The 17,516-nt window shown below is 45.0% G+C and overlaps 1 protein-coding gene across 1 annotated transcript in view; it reads left to right on the top strand.

The window, feature by feature from the left end:
* Nucleotides 1-17,516, top strand: part of CC2D2A (coiled-coil and C2 domain containing 2A) — a 132,059-nt gene that overhangs the window by 61,351 nt on the left and 53,192 nt on the right. The window contains exons 14-16 of the mRNA XM_044912779.1: nucleotides 631-787; nucleotides 1,339-1,577; nucleotides 4,555-4,732. Coding sequence (XP_044768714.1) covers nucleotides 631-787; nucleotides 1,339-1,577; nucleotides 4,555-4,732 — 574 coding nt within the window. The remainder of the gene's footprint in view (nucleotides 1-630; nucleotides 788-1,338; nucleotides 1,578-4,554; nucleotides 4,733-17,516) is intronic.

The raw sequence follows: 17,516 nt of genomic DNA, 5'->3' as shown, positions 1-17,516 counted from the left end.
TGATTCACATACCACATTTGTCTAATCTCGGGTGGATTGGGCCACAGCACCTTTTGGGGCAGGAGATCTCCCAGCACTAATGTCCTACCGAGCACACTGTGGGAAACACGGCTTTGGGCTGGGCAGAGCTCCTGATAAAGTATCAGCAGAATCATCAAAGAAAAACTCAAATTGCCAATCCAAAGTCAGACTAGTAGTTTCGGGGGCTCAGAAGCAACATAATGAAGTGGTTCCTCAGAGACTTGCAGCACGAATAACTACGATGACACTCTACCCCTGCTGGTTGAGAATCTACAGGCACTGGGTCTGTGTGCTCTGGATCACTTAGCTCAGGGGGGCATCGTTACTTAACCGTAAGTAGCAATCTGTAGCTCATATTCCAGCTCCCTCCACTCACCAACTCTGTGTTCTTGGGCAAGTTACATCATCTCTCTGTGCCCCAGTCTCCTTGCCTGTGAAATGCAGATGCTCGTAGTATCTCGGCCTCCCAGGGTTGAGAGCTAACAGTTACAAAGCTTTCAGATGAGGCCCTGTCACATAGCAAGCCCCATACAGGTAGGTGTTTGCTGTTATTATTACTCTGTTACTTAATTTCAAGAGATAACCAAGGTACTGTAAATTATTTTAAAGGGAAAAAGTTGACCAGAAAACAGACGAAGAAGCATATGAGGCAGAAATTCAAGCTGAGATAAGTGAGTTGTTGGAAGAGCTCATGGAAGAGTATGAACGGAAGATGGAAGGGTATAGAGCCTCATACCAGCAATGGAAAGCCTGGAAGAAAGCCCAGGTTTGTCAAGTCCCTCGGCCTTGAGCAGGGCTGACCTTGGGGACAGGAGGAGGGAAACTGGACAGGCCGACTGGGGCCCCTGCTGGCTCCACTCTGTCTCCCATTGAAGGTAGGGCATTGATGCTTCTGGGCTTCCCTGGGAAAATGATATAACTTTGTACCCATAACCCTGCAACATTGAATCCAAGCACAATAAGTAACAGATCAGGTAACCTGCAATAGCTGTGCCCACAAGCCTTACTTTACTTTCAAGATGTGTCCTTGGCCTTTAGAGCCCATATTAATGTTCACCGGAATGGCTAACATTTTTAAGCTCTTTCTAGGTCCCAGGCATTACCTCAGGTCAACAACCCTGGGAACAGCTTCCTGTGATTGTCCCCATTTTGCAGATGAGAAAACAAGGCACAGAGAGATCAAGCGGCTGCCCGAGCGCACACAGCTGCTTGAGGCGGAGCTGGGTCGGCATCTGGGTCCATCTGGCTCTGAAGACTATGGTTGTAAGCAAAATTGCAAAATTTCTGTTTGACATAAGATTGCCTTTTACCCAACAGAGGGCCAAGAAGAAGAAAAAGAAGCAAGCTGTCGAAGAACATCCCGACGAGGAGATGGAGGAGCCGTATCCCGGGGAGGAGCCTGTGAAACCGGTCCCCCCAGAGCCCACCGATCGGGTGCTGGTAGAACAACAGGTGAGGGAGAGGGCAGCCCGGAGCAGGAGAAGGCCTGGAGAGCCCACGCTGGTGCCGGAGCTGAGCCTGGCGGGGAGCGTCACTCCCAACGAGCAGTGTCCCAGGTGAGCAGACGCCCCCTGCCCGGCACAGTGTGATCAGGAGAATCATGAGCTCTGTAGATCGGTCTCAGGTGGAAGTACATGAACGTGTAGATGTTTGTCCGTATTTTGGTGATTTCAAATGGTTCCCCTACCTCAGGCATCCCCGGGGGCCACTCAGGAGCACGCTGAGGGAAGCTGCCTGTAGCAAATGGTACCTGCATGGCTTTTGATTTAGAGCCTTTGTCTGTAACATCAGGGTATCTTCTCTCCACTGGTAGCACATTCTCTGCTCCCCAGCGCGGACGTGCAGGTCTGTCCTTGGCCCTTGTGTTCAGCTGCCCCAGGGGGGCTAGATTCTCTCTTTGAAGGCCCCCAGAGAGCCTCCCAGAAGAACTGTGGATACCCCCAGTAGCCATCTGAAGCATATTCTCCAGATTTGATAGAAATACTCTTCGAGGGGCTCCTGGGTGGCTCGGTTGGTTAAGTGTCTGACTCTTGATTTAGGCTCAGGTCATGATCTCAGTGTTATGAGATCGAGCCCCATGTTAGCCTCCGTGCTGGGCGTGGAGCCTACGTAAGATTCTCTCTCCCTCTCCCTCCGCCCCTCCCACCCCACGTGTGCTCTCTCTCTCTCTTTTTTTCTCTCTCTCTCAAAAAATTTCTAGTCATTCATGTGATGCTTAAGAGAGAAACAGTCAGAAGCTTCACCTTATATACATACATCTATACATATAATAAATTCAGTCACCCTCAGAAATAATTAGGATGTGGGGATTCATTAGAATGTCCATATAAAACTTCCTACAACCTCTTCAGTTTCAAACTTTTTTTTTTTTTTTTTTTTAAAGATTTTATTTATTTATTTGAGAGAGAGAATGAGAGAGAGAGAGCATGAAAGGGGGGAGGGTCAGAGGGAGAAGCAGACTCCCTGCTGAGCAGGGAGCCCGATGCGGGACTCAATCCCGGGACTCCAGGATCATGACCTGAGCTGAAGGCAGTCGCTTAACCAACTGAGCCACCCAGGCGCCCCTCAGTTTCAAACTTATGTTAGTGTACCAATAATGTATTTCTTAACTCTAGCTTTTTTCTTGTGTTCTCCCAACCTCACAGCATTCAGATATTACACATAAATAAACTATTCCCCAGCACTGAATTAGCTATTTTTAAGACACAAATAGCATGCCATATAAAAAAAAAAAATCCGGGCGCCCGGGTGGCTCAGTCGTTAAGCGTCTGCCTTCGGCTCGGGTCATGATCCCAGGGTCCTGGGATCGAGCCCCGGGTCGGGCTCCCTGCTCCACAGGAAGCCTGCTTCTCCCTCTCCCACTCCCCCCTGCTTGTGTTCCCTCTCTCACTGTGTCTCTCTCTGTCAAATAAATAAATAAAATCTTAAAAAAAAAAATCCAAAATATGTGATTACACTTTTTTTTTGATTACATGTTTTTTTAAAGGGAAAATTTGGGCTGGATTTGGCAGTCTTTTGTCATGAGTCTTGTTTTGACTGAGAATATATACCTCAGTCTTAAATTTCTTGGTTTTCACTGGGATTTGGGACTATAACCTAAGTTACCCCAAACCAGTGATCATGATCAACCCTTCTCATCAGACCATTATATAAGGGGGACCATGCAAAAGAAGGGGGCGTCTTAGGTCTGTTTGTAGCAGGATGCTACTGGGAAGAAACCATAAAACAACTCTGAGTCGAGTCTTTAGGTGTCTTGAATACTTCTTGAAATTTGGTGTTAAACTCCTTTATAGAAAAAAACAAATTGAAGTCATTGGAGCGATTCTATACCTGGGATGTGCCTAAATTACCGAGATGTAGAGTTAAAACTACCACCCAATTTAATGGTTACAAAATTTCTATTTGGGATTCTGAAAACATTCTGGAGAAGGATAGTGGAATAGATGCACAACATTGTGAATGTATTTAATGCCACTGAACTGTCCACTTAAAAATAGTTAAAATGGTATTATGATGTGTATGTCTCACTGAAATTCATTTTTTAAATTTTTTTAAAGATTATTTTTTATTTATTTACTTGAGAGAGAGAGGGAGCACGAGCAGGGGGAGGGTCAGAGGGACAAGCAGATTACCCCCTGAGCTGGCAGCCCAACGTGGGGCTTGATCCCAGGACGCTGGGATCATGACCTGAGCTGAAGGCAGACACAACCCACTGGGCCACCCAGGCACCCCTGTCTCACTGCAATTTTAAAAAAAAAAAGACGTCACCACCCAAAAAACCCTGAGTGTGCTTTGGATTTTATTTCATTTTTCTAAACGTTCCCTGTTCTTACCGAGCTTGAATTGCTATTGACTTAGCCAACAACTGGCACTCTGGGTAAGTATTTCTGAAAATATACACAATAAAATTAAAGACTACTCTTGGGGGTTTCACCTTTTTTTTAACTTCCTTGCTCTAAGAATGATACGCTTGCCAGGATATCTTTTTTTGGAATCCAAGTGGCCTTTTAAAAAAAAAGAAACTGCTCTTAATCCCCTCAACCCAGGGAGTGCTCACCATTGGAAAGTGTTAAAAAAAAAAAAAAACTCGAATCTTGGAGAAGTGGATTTGACTTGTTACAATATACTACTACATTTTTAGGATAAAACATCCCACCCAAATATCCATCACTACTGTCCCTTATGGATTGGATTCACTGTACTTACAGGACTATGTTTCCGTTTACTTCAAACTTTGGGGTGCAAACATAAGGCTTCTTTGAAAACATTTAAGGACACCGTAATATAGTGAATGATGCTTGGACTGCAGTTCTTTGGTCCCTGGTGGACTTCTGAGTGCCTCTTTCTTAGTCTGTATCACAGTTTATTATATGAAGCTCCTCGAGACCCGTGGCTGTTTTGGTGTGACAAGAGCTCCGATGATCGGCAAAGGCGTCCCCAGTGTATCTTGTTCTGTTCAGTGTCCATTTGTCAGACTCTCCAGTTTTCCCTAGTAAACTACTCACCTCATCTGTGATCGGTCTCACTTTGCAGGGCAGAGGTCTTGCGAAGGGAGGATGTCAAGAGGCGCTCCATATATCTAAAGGTGATCTTCAACGACAAGGAAGTGTCCAGGACCGACAGTCGACCACTTGGGGCAGACTTCCGAGTTCACTTTGGACAGATTTTCAATTTGCAGATATTCAACTGGCCAGAGAGTTTAACGTTACAGGTATGCATTTTAATTATAGTCATTGTCCCAAGCATTTTTTTGGTGATCACAGGTATGAGTGGTTTTAAGATTTATTTATTTATTTTAGACAGAAAGAGAGAGAGAGAGAGTGCACAAGCAGGGGGAGGGGCAGAGGGAGGGGGGAGGGGAGGCAGACTCCCCACTGAGTGGGAAACCCACTGAGTGGGAAACATGGGGCTTGATCTCACAACCCTGAGATTATGACCTGAACCAAAACCAAGAGCCAGACGCTTAACCTACTGAGCCATCCAGGCGCTCCAGGTACAAGATGGTTTTAAGTCATCCATTGGCGACACTGGTGTCCTGATAGATTTTCAAGGTGAACAGAAGGTCAGCCTCCTCTTGGGCACATCTGTCCTTATGGTCTTGGCAGAAGGAGATCTGTTTCCTCCTCACCTCCTGAAAATGCTGGCCACGGCGCTCCAGTGTGTGCCTCGAGATGGGGAAGGGGAATGAGAGGCAGGGGGCCCCTGGTTTTTTTCTTTGGAGGAGTACTTCAATATCGCAGTCTGCCTGGATCCTAGCATGAAATACCTCAGAAATCAATACCGCCATCATCATAGGTGGCTATGATGGGGTGGCTACAGGTTATAGGATTCCCTCAAAATAAATATCACCTCTAATCTAAATCCCACCATTAGCAATATATTTATTTGTGCCTATTTAGCTTCCTAGGGCTGCCCCAATTAAGCTGCTCAAACTTAGTGGCTTAAAACAACAGATACTTATTCTTTCACAGCTCTGGAGGGCCTGAGGTCTGAAATCTAGGGGTCAGTAGGGCCATGCTCCCCCCAAAGCTCTAAAGGAGAATCCTTCCATGCCTCTGCCGATTCTGGTGGCCCTTGGCGTCCCTTGGCTTATAGCGTCACTCCAATCTGCTGCCATCTTCATATGGCCACCTCCCTGTCTCTATGTGTCCTTTTTTGTTTCTTACAAGGACATTCTCACTGGACTTAGGCCAACCGCAATCCCGTGTGAGCTGATCTCGATGTTTAACTAATTACATCTATAAAGACCCTATTTCCAGATAAGGTCACATTCTGTGGTTCCAGGTAGACAGTAATTTTTAGAGGACACTATTTAATCCACTGAGGTGTCCAAGCTTGCTGTTCTAATGGTGAATCCTCTTCTATGACGCTAACAGAATTCTCTTTTATGATAGCCTGTTAACTAGGGTTGCAAATATCTGGCACACATGCCTTTGCTGGCCATCCACTACCCACATAGTCTGCATCCACCATGTGTGCACAAATGTCTCGTTCCCATCCACCACCCTTGCAAGAAATGACTACTTGATCGTGTCTTTTTCTGCCACACTGAGGCTGGATAGGACTTCAGAATCCTTCTCAACACTGTACTTGAGGCAGCCACTACCTATTGGTTGTAACTGACATTAGCTGCAGGTACAATTACAGCTGTATCATTATTAAAATATTTAGGGGTGCATGGGTGGCTCAGTCGGTTGAGCATTTGCCTTTGGCTCAGGTCATGATCCCAGGATCCTGGATTCCAGGACTGCATCGGGCTCCCCGCTAGGCAGGGAGTCTGCTTGTTCCTCTCGCTCTGCCTCTCCACCTGCTTGTGCTCTTTCTCTCTCAAATAAATAAATAAAATCTTTAATAAAATAAAATAAAATACTTAAATACTTCTGTACTGCATTCCCTAAATGCCTCCCTGGCCACGTAGACCCCACTTCCAAGATCCCCTGGACCTTCCCACAATGAGCCAATTAAAGAGTGTGTGAACAAGGCTAATGCCTCCAGGACCTTGTTCTCATGTGTGGCTAACATCTCTTCTGATTGGTTAGCGCTTGGCCGTGAATATTCTTTGATATTTTGGACATCAACCATTACCTAGATCCCAGTAGTCGGAGGGGGAGACGAACCATGAGAGACTATGGACTCTGAGAAACAAACCGAGGGTTCTAGAGGGGAGGGGGGTGGGAGGATGGGTTAGCCTGGTGATGGGTATTAAAGAGGGCACGTACTGCATGGAGCACTGGGTGTTATACACAAACAATGAATCATGGAACACTACATCAAAAACTAATGATGTACTGTATGGTGATTAACATAATAAAAAAAAATACGTTGAAAAAAAAAAGCCTATTAAAACTGGTAGAGGAGGGTGCCTGGGTGGCTCAGTCAGTTACACATCTGACTCTTGATTTGGCTCAGGTCATGATCTCAGGGTCATGAGATGGAGCTCCCCCACCCCCCGTGTCAGGCTCAGCACTCAGAGCAGTCTGCTTAAGATTCTCTCCCTCTCCCTCTGTCCTTCCCCTCCCCAACTTGTGCAAGCATGCACTCTCTCTAAAATAAATAAATATAAAAAAATAAAGAGGACTTAAAAAAACCGGTAGAGGAAGTTTGAGACAGCTAAGATAGGGAGCCCTCTTGAAATGGGAAGGAAGCATAGTAGCAGTGCTCGGGATGAGATTAGGGCTGCCAAGCGATGGGAGGAGGACCCTAAAAGGGTCAGCCCTGAGCACCCAAGGTCAACCACCTCAGATGGGGATCGCCCCAGAGACTGCAGCAGTTTTATCCTGTACTGTTTCATCCATGATCTGGGGGTGGCGAGGGCAGAGGGCAGTCCTCACTTACACGGCACCACGCATCAAGACTTAAGCCAGATTCTCTGCCATATGGATAACATCACTGATATCTACACAATTGAATAAGGTTTGGTTTTGTTTTTTCTTTTTTTTCAATTTTAGAGCTGACTTGTCCCAGTCACTGCTTTAATCTTTAAAACCCTGTCCAATTTTTAAGAAAGTGTCTATGTATTCTGGAACTCGAAAAAAAATAGAACTTATTTTGCTGCTACCCTGAAAGTTAACTTCGGGCAGGAGGAGAAAGCAAGGACATTTTGTTAACATAAAAAGTGGTATTTGAAAGGGGATTGGATTTGGAGGTTTGGTGAAAAACTGAGCTTTCCTAAAGCCTGAAAATTCCCTTTCTGGGATCATCCGTGGGAAGATAATCTCTGTAAGTTGCTACTTGCTTCCGCCTTGGTTTACAACACTGTGTGGATACAGAGGGTGAAATTGGGGTGATGCTGCCTGCCGAGTCACCCAGAGTCACCTCCCACTATGCGCTGGGAGGTGAGCTGGAGCTGCCCAGGCTCTCGGGTGTCAGGTTCATGCCCACCCTCCCAGCCCTCTCCTCCAGGGCCCCTGCTGACTGCCTGCACCACACCGAGGGTTCCTCCTCCTCTGTCCTGTTAGCAAAGCCACATCTAGGGGCTCTGGGATCCTGGGGACTGGGTTGCACCTCACCACCACTCCCTGTGAGACACACCATTATTTGCATCACTTAACTACCATGCACCATGGATCAAAAGACACAATCCCATTTCAGATATGCTGAGATTTAAAAATCTAGTACTCTCTGTACCACTAAGACCTGATTAAGAGAGGCTTTTCTGTCCGGGGATTCCGTGAGTAAGGAGCTGGGGGGCAGTGCCCTTCTGTTTGGATGGCCAAGGCCTTTGGATGGTTTAGAATCTGAATGCCTTTGGCGTAAATGTTGCACCCCACTGGTTCCAAAGCCCCACATCTTCGCCACTTCCCGTATGAACCTCCTGCCGTGGCCCTGAACCCATGTGGCTTTAGCAACAGTTTAAAGAAAGATTTACTGCATGCGAAAAACTGTCTAAATTAAGAATAACACTTGATGGAGGGGCGCCTGGGTGGCTCAGTCCGTTTAAGCGTCTGCCTTCCACTCAGGTCATGGTCCTGGAGTCCTTGGATCGAGCCCCAAGTCAGGCTCCCTGTTCAGTGGGGAGCCTACTTTTCCCTCTCCTCTTCGCTCGTGTGCTCTCTCTCACTATCTCTGTCTCTCTTTCCCAAATAAATAAGTAAAAATCTTTAAAAAAGAAGAAGAAGAAGAAGAAAACTTGATGGAGAAAGTACATGAACACAAACCCCAGAAGCCAACTTGATGCTGTACTGTCACTTGCCCTGAATATCGAGGGGTTGCTGGGGGCCCCCCATGTGAGTCCCTGCATACTAGGTCCACAGAATAGGAAAGCGTCCAGTTATTCAGAGTTTGCCCCCTCATTTGAATTCTGTCCTTGACTCATCTCCCCCATTCCTCCCTGCAGAGGAAACGCTAACATGAGGAGACCAAGATTAAGGGGAAAAAGCATGTAGAGGGGCAGAGTGAAGCGAGGGATAATAATGTGGGATAATATGGCCAGTAAGAAGGAGAGGGAGCCCTGGTAGGGGACACCCCACTGAGAAGAGCACAAAGGACAGGAGAGGAGCCCCCCGCCAGCAGGTATCCCTGTACTCAGACCCCCTGGCAGCCTGTGACAGACTCTCTGCTGGGCAATCGTACATCTTCTGAATTTCTGCAGAAGGAAAGACGTCCTCCCTCCTCCATCATCACCAATATTTTACTTCACATTTATTGAAATAGAAGGGAAGCTCCTAACCTCTCTCCTGTTTGCTACCTTGGATATTAGCTTGGTTGGATGTTGCAATCAAAACAATTTTTTTAAGTAATATGAAAAAAGTAATTCTCTAAAATATGATGAAATAAATCTTTTAACTAAACAAGCAAAATTTTATCCTGGAATACCAAGAATATATTTGTAGGCAATTAGCCTGGCCCTAAGAGCTGAATCATGTAATCTTTAGATATTACAAATTAAAAGAGCCTTGGCTAAATTCTTAAGCTGTCTATAGAGATGTGATAATGGATCAAATCACATATCATAATGGCTCAATGGCATAATTTTTATGATTGAGGAGTAGTTACAGATGAAATTAATTTAAGGGCTATTGTATTTCAACTCTCTAGGAATTGAGCTATGCCATTTGGGAATTTTCCACATAATTGCAAGTGTGGAATTAGGGAAGGTTCAAGAATTACTGGCAGCTTTAAGAGGGTGAGGAAAATTGCCTTAAATGTATCTGTTTACTCCAGCGTTATCAGATCCTTAACTTTAGAGCCCAGAGTACTTCAGAAAAAGTTCTGAGATTCTCAAAACTATAATGCATCAGTTGGCGACCCAACAACCACGCCGTGCATGTTTGCTGCTTAAGAGCCAATTGAGTGTCTAATCCTGAGCCAGGCGTGAGGTAGAGAACTGGAAGCCCCAGGCCAGAGGGGTCCCCATGGCGCTGGCTGGGGGAGCTTTGAATCCTGCTGGCAGAGGAGGAGAGAGCTCCAGAGAAGAAGTACTTGGCTTTGGGCAGATGTCAGGGACCGGTGATGGGAACAGTGTTAACTGAGGGGTTTGATTCCTTGCATGTTTTGAACCCAAAGACTGAAGCCAGGCTTGAGAAAAGAATGCGCGGGGGGCGGCGTTGGGGGGGTCGTATGAAGCAGGAGATAAGGCCAGAGCCCGCACAAAAAGCCAGCAGTGAGGCAATGGAATGGGATGGGGCCCAGCACTGGAAGCAGGTGGAAGGCATTAATTAAAACAACTGGGACCTTGAAAGGAGGGATGGATAGCACTTCGTGACAGCCAGACCTGCGACAGTACAAAGGAGTTGAACCACGGCTGGCCCCAAGGGGAGGGTGAGGCTGGACTTCTCGGGACTGGGGAGTAGGAGCAGGCCCAGAGTCCCTCCAGAAAGGTCCTAAAAATCTCCGCTTCTGAGGTCTTTCCAAAACAAATGCTTGGCCTTTCACAAGAATGAAGGTTGATTTAGAAATAAAATAGTTTTAGGGGCGCCTGGGTGGCTCAGTCGGTTGAGCGACTGCCTTCGGCTCAGGTTATGATCCCGGAGTCCTGGGATCGAGTTCCGCATCGGGCTCCCGGCTCGGCGGGGAGTCTGCTTCTCCCTCTGACCCTCCCCCCTCTCATGCTGTTTCTCTCTCGCTCGTTCTCTAATAAATAAATAAATAAAATCTTTAAAAAAAGAAATAAAATAGTTTTGGGGTGCCTGGGTGGCTCAGTCAGTGAAGCGTCCGTCTCTTGATTTCGGCTCAGGTCATGATCTCAGGGTCGTGGGATCGAGGAGCCCCATGTCAGGCTCCGTGCTGGGTGTGGAGCCTGCTTAGGATTCTCTCTCCCTTGCCCTAAAAAAGGAAGGGAGGGAGGGAGGGAGGGAAAGAAAATAATTTTGTGATGATTAGCTTTATTTCTTCATCATTCACATCTGTGTCAGTCTTTTGTCTTCCTGACCCCCCCCCAAACTGACAATGATCACGTTATGCTGCTGGGTGGCGCTTACATTTTGTAGCATTATTTTTCCTTATGAATCAGTCCTGTTGAGCTGTCATATCCCTGGCATGTGGACTGAGATTGGGGATTTTTCCTTTGAACCTAGTTGGTGGTTACTCGAGTTCCTTCCTACGTCCTCTCCTGATCTCTCCCGCTCGTCCGCAGAACTGCATTATTGGAGTGGGGGAAACGGTCCTGTTTGGAGAAGTGTCTTTGTCAGCCCTTGTCCAGCTCACTTTCGTGGTTGCTACTGGTCCTTTGTGGACGTTAGTCCAAAACATAGTTTTTGCACACACATCTCTATCTACTCAGTTGCATGATGCTGAGTCAGGCTGTTGAAAGCTGACTCTAGGAGCCAAGGGGAGCAGATACCAGAGGCCGGGGTGTGCAGAACAGAGAAGCCAGGGTGCCAAGAGCAGGGAGAAAGGACAGTGGCTGCACTGGGAGGACAGGGCAGGGGTCCAGGTGAGGTCATCTGCAGGTGAGAAGATGCAGGCTGGACTGGACAGAGGCCCGTGAAATGGAGAAGATCTGTAGGAAATAACACTTACTGCTTATCTAACCGCAACACCAGGTTTTTCACAAACGCTGTCTGATGTTATCCTAAAGAAAACCACAGGTGCTGTTATTCTCCCGCTGAGCTTCAGAGTTACTGAGAAACTTTACAACACCGAGCAGGTCAAGAGGCAGAGGAGAATTCAAACCCAGGCCTGTCTGACTCTAAATTTTACACCCATTTCACCCTGTTCATTGGGTATATCGGTAAAGAAGAGCAAAGTCTAATATTTGATGTATCTCTGCACTTTGAGAGCTAATCACTGTGGGAGAAGTCTTAGAAAACACTGTCGGCCGTCCCAGCACATTGAGCTGCGTAGCTATTTGGTAGTATCTGGTATAACAGCTCCTGAGCACCTGCAATATTGCAGGCACCGTGCTTTGTGTGTAAACTCATTCCATCTTCACCGCAGTCCTGCGGTAGCTGTACTATGGTCCCCCTTATACTGAAATGCTGAGACCTTAAGTACCTGCCCTAACATCACACAGCCAGAAGGTGGCAGGGCCAGCCCCAAGCCCCCAGCCCCCAGAACCTGCTTCCATATCCACCTCATCATGCTGCACCCACCGGTAGTTTGTACCTTGGCTCCAACGAGTGTCTTATTGCATAGACATTGTGCAAGGCATGGGGGTCGGGGGTAGGGGGAACAGGACGACGAACCTGATGTGGTCTCCGGCACAGCCATAGGCTGCAGTGGGGAAATGACGGGAGGGCCTGGTGACTGAGGTCCAGCGGGGCAGGGGGAGAAAAAGGGAAGATGCCAAGAGAAGGCTCCCTCTCCCAGAGGCTCGGCAGAGAAGGGAAGGAGGGAAATGGATCCGGAGGGAAATTGACAGGGATCGTGGCTTGCTTTAGGGTGTTGATTTGAGCATCTCTGTTGAATGTGAATCAGTGATATTTCCTGTCCTCTTTCTCCCTTAGCATTCCACCTTCAAACACACACACAAGCCCTCGTTTTGCTCAGAGCAGTGCTTCTCAAGCAGAGGTAATTTTGCACCCCAGGGGACATGTAGCAGTGTCTGGACACACTTTAATAGTAACAAGTGGGGAGCTAGTGGGCACCTCTAATGGGTTGAGGCCAGGGATGTTGCTAAACAGCCTACACTGTATGGGACAGCTCACCACAGTGAAGAATCGTCCGGCCCCAAATGTCAATAGTGCTGAGGTTGACAACCCCAGACTTAGGGAAAAAACAAAAGTTAAACTTAATTATACAGAAAGCTGTTTACAAACACCAAGCCCAAGGTGCCCATTTTCTGATTTTTTGAAAACAGCATTGCACGCTAGCATTAAATAAAACTCCTGCCACCTTGAAAGAGCAGAGTGAAAAGTATGGGAAAATTTTGGATGTTTTTTTGGCTTTGTCAGATGGAATCCCTTTTTCTTTATTAAAAAAAGTTGATGGGCACCTGGGTGGCTCAGTTGGTTAAGCGTCTGCCTTCGGCTCAGGTAATGATCTCAGGGTCCTGGATCGAGCCCCCCGTCGGGCTCCCTGCTCAGAGGGGAGCCTGCTTGTCCCCCTACTTCTGCCCCTCTCCCTGTATGCATGCTCTCTCTCTCTCTCCTTCTCTCTCTCTCTGTCTCAAATAAATAATCTTTTTAAAAAATAAAATAATTTAAAAAGTTGATAATGATCTTCCAAGAAAGTAGTCTCAATTAGCAAACCTTCCACTCCCCTAGAGTTCATAATGCCTCTGTCCTAAAGACTCAGCACCAAGAGTCTCCATTTAGTTCTTCTCCTGACATTAAATAGGAATGTGTTTCCAGAGACTGGGAACAAGGACCTTTCCTCTGACGTCCACCAGAAATGCCCTTTCTACAATAACGGCGTGTTTTATCGGTCATTACTTAAGCACAATGACCAGCACAGGGCACACCCACAAGGAATAAAAACCAAAACAGAAAAGCTTAGAAGGAACTCTTGTGGTCCTTCCACACTAAAGTTTTTGATGAATTATTAAAGTCCAACAGAGATGTTTTTTGTAAAGCCGTTGGTGCCATGTAATACAGAAACTTTATCTTACATAGCTAAATAAGCAAACACTGGGTTCTTATGTTATAGAAAGAGATGCAAGGTATATGAAAAATACTTGGATTTGTTCTTATTTTTAAATATGCTTCACACACTTATTTAACTGCATTGAGTGTTGGAACATTTTGGAATTCTGAAGTAGTAGAAGGTGAGAGAGTCACAAGGTCAGAGACACAAGGTTTAATGAAGTATTAAATACTTCATTCATGTCACTTTCTGAAACTTGTTTTGCCATCATAAATGGTATTTTCTAATTATTGGTATGCTTTCTTTTCCCTTAACTTGAAGTAATATCAGGACTTCATTAGCTCCTGATTTTTTTAAAAGCATTTAAGCCTTAATGTAGTTCATTTTTCACTTCCTTGCCTGCCTTTGGGGACCCAGAAATATAGATGATTTCATTACAAATATGGAATATGCCATAAAATTCCTACAAATCCTCAGCAACTTAATGTCTTTCTTGAAAAAAATTAGTGTCTTGAAAAGACAGATCTGGGAGCCTGGGTGGCTCAGTTGGTTAAGCGACTGCCTTAGTGTCTTGAAAAGACAGATCTGGGAGCCTGGGTGGCTCAGTTGGTTAAGCAACTGCCTTCGGCTCAGGTCATGATCCTGGAGTGCCGGGATCGAGTCCCGCATCGGGCTCCCTGCTCGGCAGGGAGTCTGCTTCTCCCTCTGACCCTCCCCTCTCTCATGTGCTCTCTCTCATTCTCTCTCTCTCAAATAAATAAATAAAATCTTTTAAAAAAAAAGAAAGAAAAAAAAAGACAGATCTTACAAGTTTAATTTAAATAAAAGAAATTCTTATTTCATAGAGTTTACTAAAACCAGTTGACCAGCAAGATTTAACAAGATATTTGGAAAGTGTAATTATGTTTATGAAAGAGCTTTGTAAACCACAAAGTACTATAAAAATGCAAGAGCTTATTGTCAATTGTATGCCCAGAGGAAGAAGAATAAACATTTATTGAGCTCATAAGGAAGGAAAGAGACTTTTCATACCATGTCCTAATGCTTCACCACTGCCTTCCTGCAGAGCTTTAAATAATGTCTTCATTTTACAATGAAAGCAAAAAGCAGGGAATGTCATGCCCAAGGTCACATAGCTACTAAGTGTCAATGTCAGGATTCCAGATCTGTTGCAACACAAGGCTGCCCTGTCCTATCCACCACACTGCCCTCTACAGGCTGCGAGAAGAGTGACAAGTAGGGAGTAAAATAAGTGAGAAAATCTGAGAGCTTTACTACACCCAGGTCTACCAGCTGTTCAGAGAAGAAAACCATTCCTTTCCATGGATTTATCATTCAATGCCTTATTTCCAGGTGTGCCTGACTGGTTCAGTCAGTGGAGCATGTGACTCTTGATCTCAGGGTCAAGAGTTTGAGCCCCACATTAAGGGTAGAGTTTACTTAATAATAATAATAATAATAATAATAATAATAATGCCTTACTTCTCTTAAGAGTTAGCATGCTCCCTTCTAAATACATTAATTCTCAGATGGCAGGTACTGGGCATTCAAAGGGAAATCAAGCAAGACCCCTATCCTCAAGAATCTCCATGTCCAGTGAGACAGACAATGCATAAACAAGAAATTTCGATAGAGTGGAAATTGTTTCTCTAGGGAAAACACAGGGTATGGTGGTGGCACATAAGTGGGTATGGGTGGGCAGGTGGCAACTCTCCACATGTCTCACTTGGTGCCTAGTACACGTGGGCACCTTGCAGTGAGTTAAAGCACCTGCTCTGGAGTAAACGGGACACACCTGCCTTGCTGAGGCAGCATCCCTCTTGAGAGTTCTGAGCAACCAAGGAGTCTGAGACAGGAATAGCTCAGTAGTCTTTTGATCACAATCACATATGCTGAGTGATCCTTTAAGTTTTCATTATAAACATTGCTTTTTTTTTTTTTTTTTGCTTGTTTCTTTGCTTTTAAAGTAGGCTTCATGCCCATCATGGAGCCCAACATGGAGTTCGAACCCACAACCCTGAGATCAAGACCTGAGCTGAGATCAAGAGTCAGATGCTTAACCAACTGAGCCACCCAGGCGCCCCTAGACATTGTTTTTATAGTACTTTCATTTTTTGTTGTTTTTTTAATTCAGATTTTAAATACTCTTTCAATCATTATTTCTCACCAGTTTGTCTAAACTAATTATATTTTCTGGATCATGGCTATGACTTTAAAAGAATTCTTAATTGTTTGATCACCTTTCAGGTTGTCCTTGGCCCATAAGGAAGACATAGCAAAAAAGTGTATGAGTTTTGAAGTGAAACAGTTGTGGATTCAAATCCCAGCTTTTTGAATTACCAAATGAATGGCTGGAGGAGTTTCTCCTCTTGGACCCTCAAATCCATCATCCAGAATTGTTGGGTCTATTATCCGGCTTAATCTTCACCACAAACCATCCTTCATAGGAATGTGTGAAAGATTGAACAAAATGCCAGACCAAAAGCCCATACTGGGCTGCATACAAATGGATGTCTCAATTAAAATGTTGGCCAAAAAAAAAAAAAAAAAGTTTTAAAAAGGAAAGAAAACATACCATTTTCTCAGGCTGAAACTTCATGCTAGTGAGCCCATAATTTAACAGGTCAACCAAGGTCTTCTGTGCAAGAAAAAATAATCTGCTCTATGTTCTTTAAGTTCTGTAAGATTACAACTCCTATGGGAGTTTGGGGCAAGCAATAAATGGCATTCCTTTTTCCTTTAGAGCTCTAAACCAATAAAAATACAGAGAAATTTAAAAATTCTGAAAAGGGAGGAGTGTCACTACAAATTAATAGAGGCTTGAGGGACTTATCAATCAGTCACACTGTACAGAATATATTTTGATCCTGATTCAAACAAAGCTTTACAGTAATTTCTTGAGACTCTGAAGGAAATGTGAAACTTACTGATATTTGACATTATGAAGGAATTACTGTGATAATAATATTAAAACTATGCTTTTTTTATATCCTTGTCTTTTAGAGACACATATTGAAATATTTACAGATGAAATGATGTCTGGGTTCCAAATATTGGTGGAGAGGGGAAAGCATGAGAGTAGAGATGAAACCAGGTTGGCCGTAAGCTAATGGTATTTGAAGCCAGGTGATGGGTTCATGCTATATTGTTCTTCTAGGATTATATGTTTGACATTTTCCATAAAAGATGTTTTTTAATAGAGAACAAAATATCACCTTTTTTACTGATAAAGATGAATTTGAAGAATGTGGCATTACTCATGGGCTTCCTGCTGAGCCCTGAATTAGGTGGACTTGGACACTTGGCACAGGTGGGCCCTGACAATCACAGGTCTCTTAGTGCACACAGCCTGTTAGAATAGCTCACAGTGATATTAAGTCTAGGGTCCTGAGTTCGGTGGTTATGTCTTTGTCTTTGCCCCAGTAGCCCCTCCAAGCTCAGTCAGCCATCTGGCAAATGCGAGCTGGTGGATACCAGGGAGACGGGGCCAGGATGGCAGCCTAGCACAAATTCAGCCTCATCCTCATCCTTGAAAAAGAATTCATATCATATGCCCTGTAGGGGAGAGTGGGGGGAGAGGACCTGTAGTGTCATCTTTGTGCATGCCAGTGGTAAATGGAAAGTACTGATCAGAGGGGGACTCTATTGCACAAGAAGAAAAATATGAAGATTTAATTAGTAAAAATAAAAGAAGTGAAATCAGCACTTTGGAGAAATGTGTACCAGCCAGAGACCTCTTGCAGGGAAAGAATAAAACACAGGAAAGAAGCCAGCAGAACTGTGGAATATTTTGACATCTTCTTACCACAAAAGTGCAATGATCTGAGGACACAAGAGAAATTTGATCCAATGGAGCAAAGGTCCTACTGAAGCTGCCTTGTATATTCATAATCTACGGTTGCCTTGGCAATGGACCCTTAATCTCATGGAGATGGCAGTATAATGAGACACACCACAGTAATTAGACTGCAGCGGGTCTAGTTGGCTCCCTCTTGGGAGAAAGTCTGAGAAGGAGCTGGTAGGGTTTCAGC

The sequence above is a fragment of the Neomonachus schauinslandi genome, chromosome 2 (assembly GCF_002201575.2).
Source record: "Neomonachus schauinslandi chromosome 2, ASM220157v2, whole genome shotgun sequence".
NCBI lineage: Eukaryota > Metazoa > Chordata > Mammalia > Carnivora > Phocidae > Neomonachus > Neomonachus schauinslandi.
Note: the sequence above shows the minus strand (reverse complement) of the source record. Positions and strands in the feature narration are given on the sequence as shown.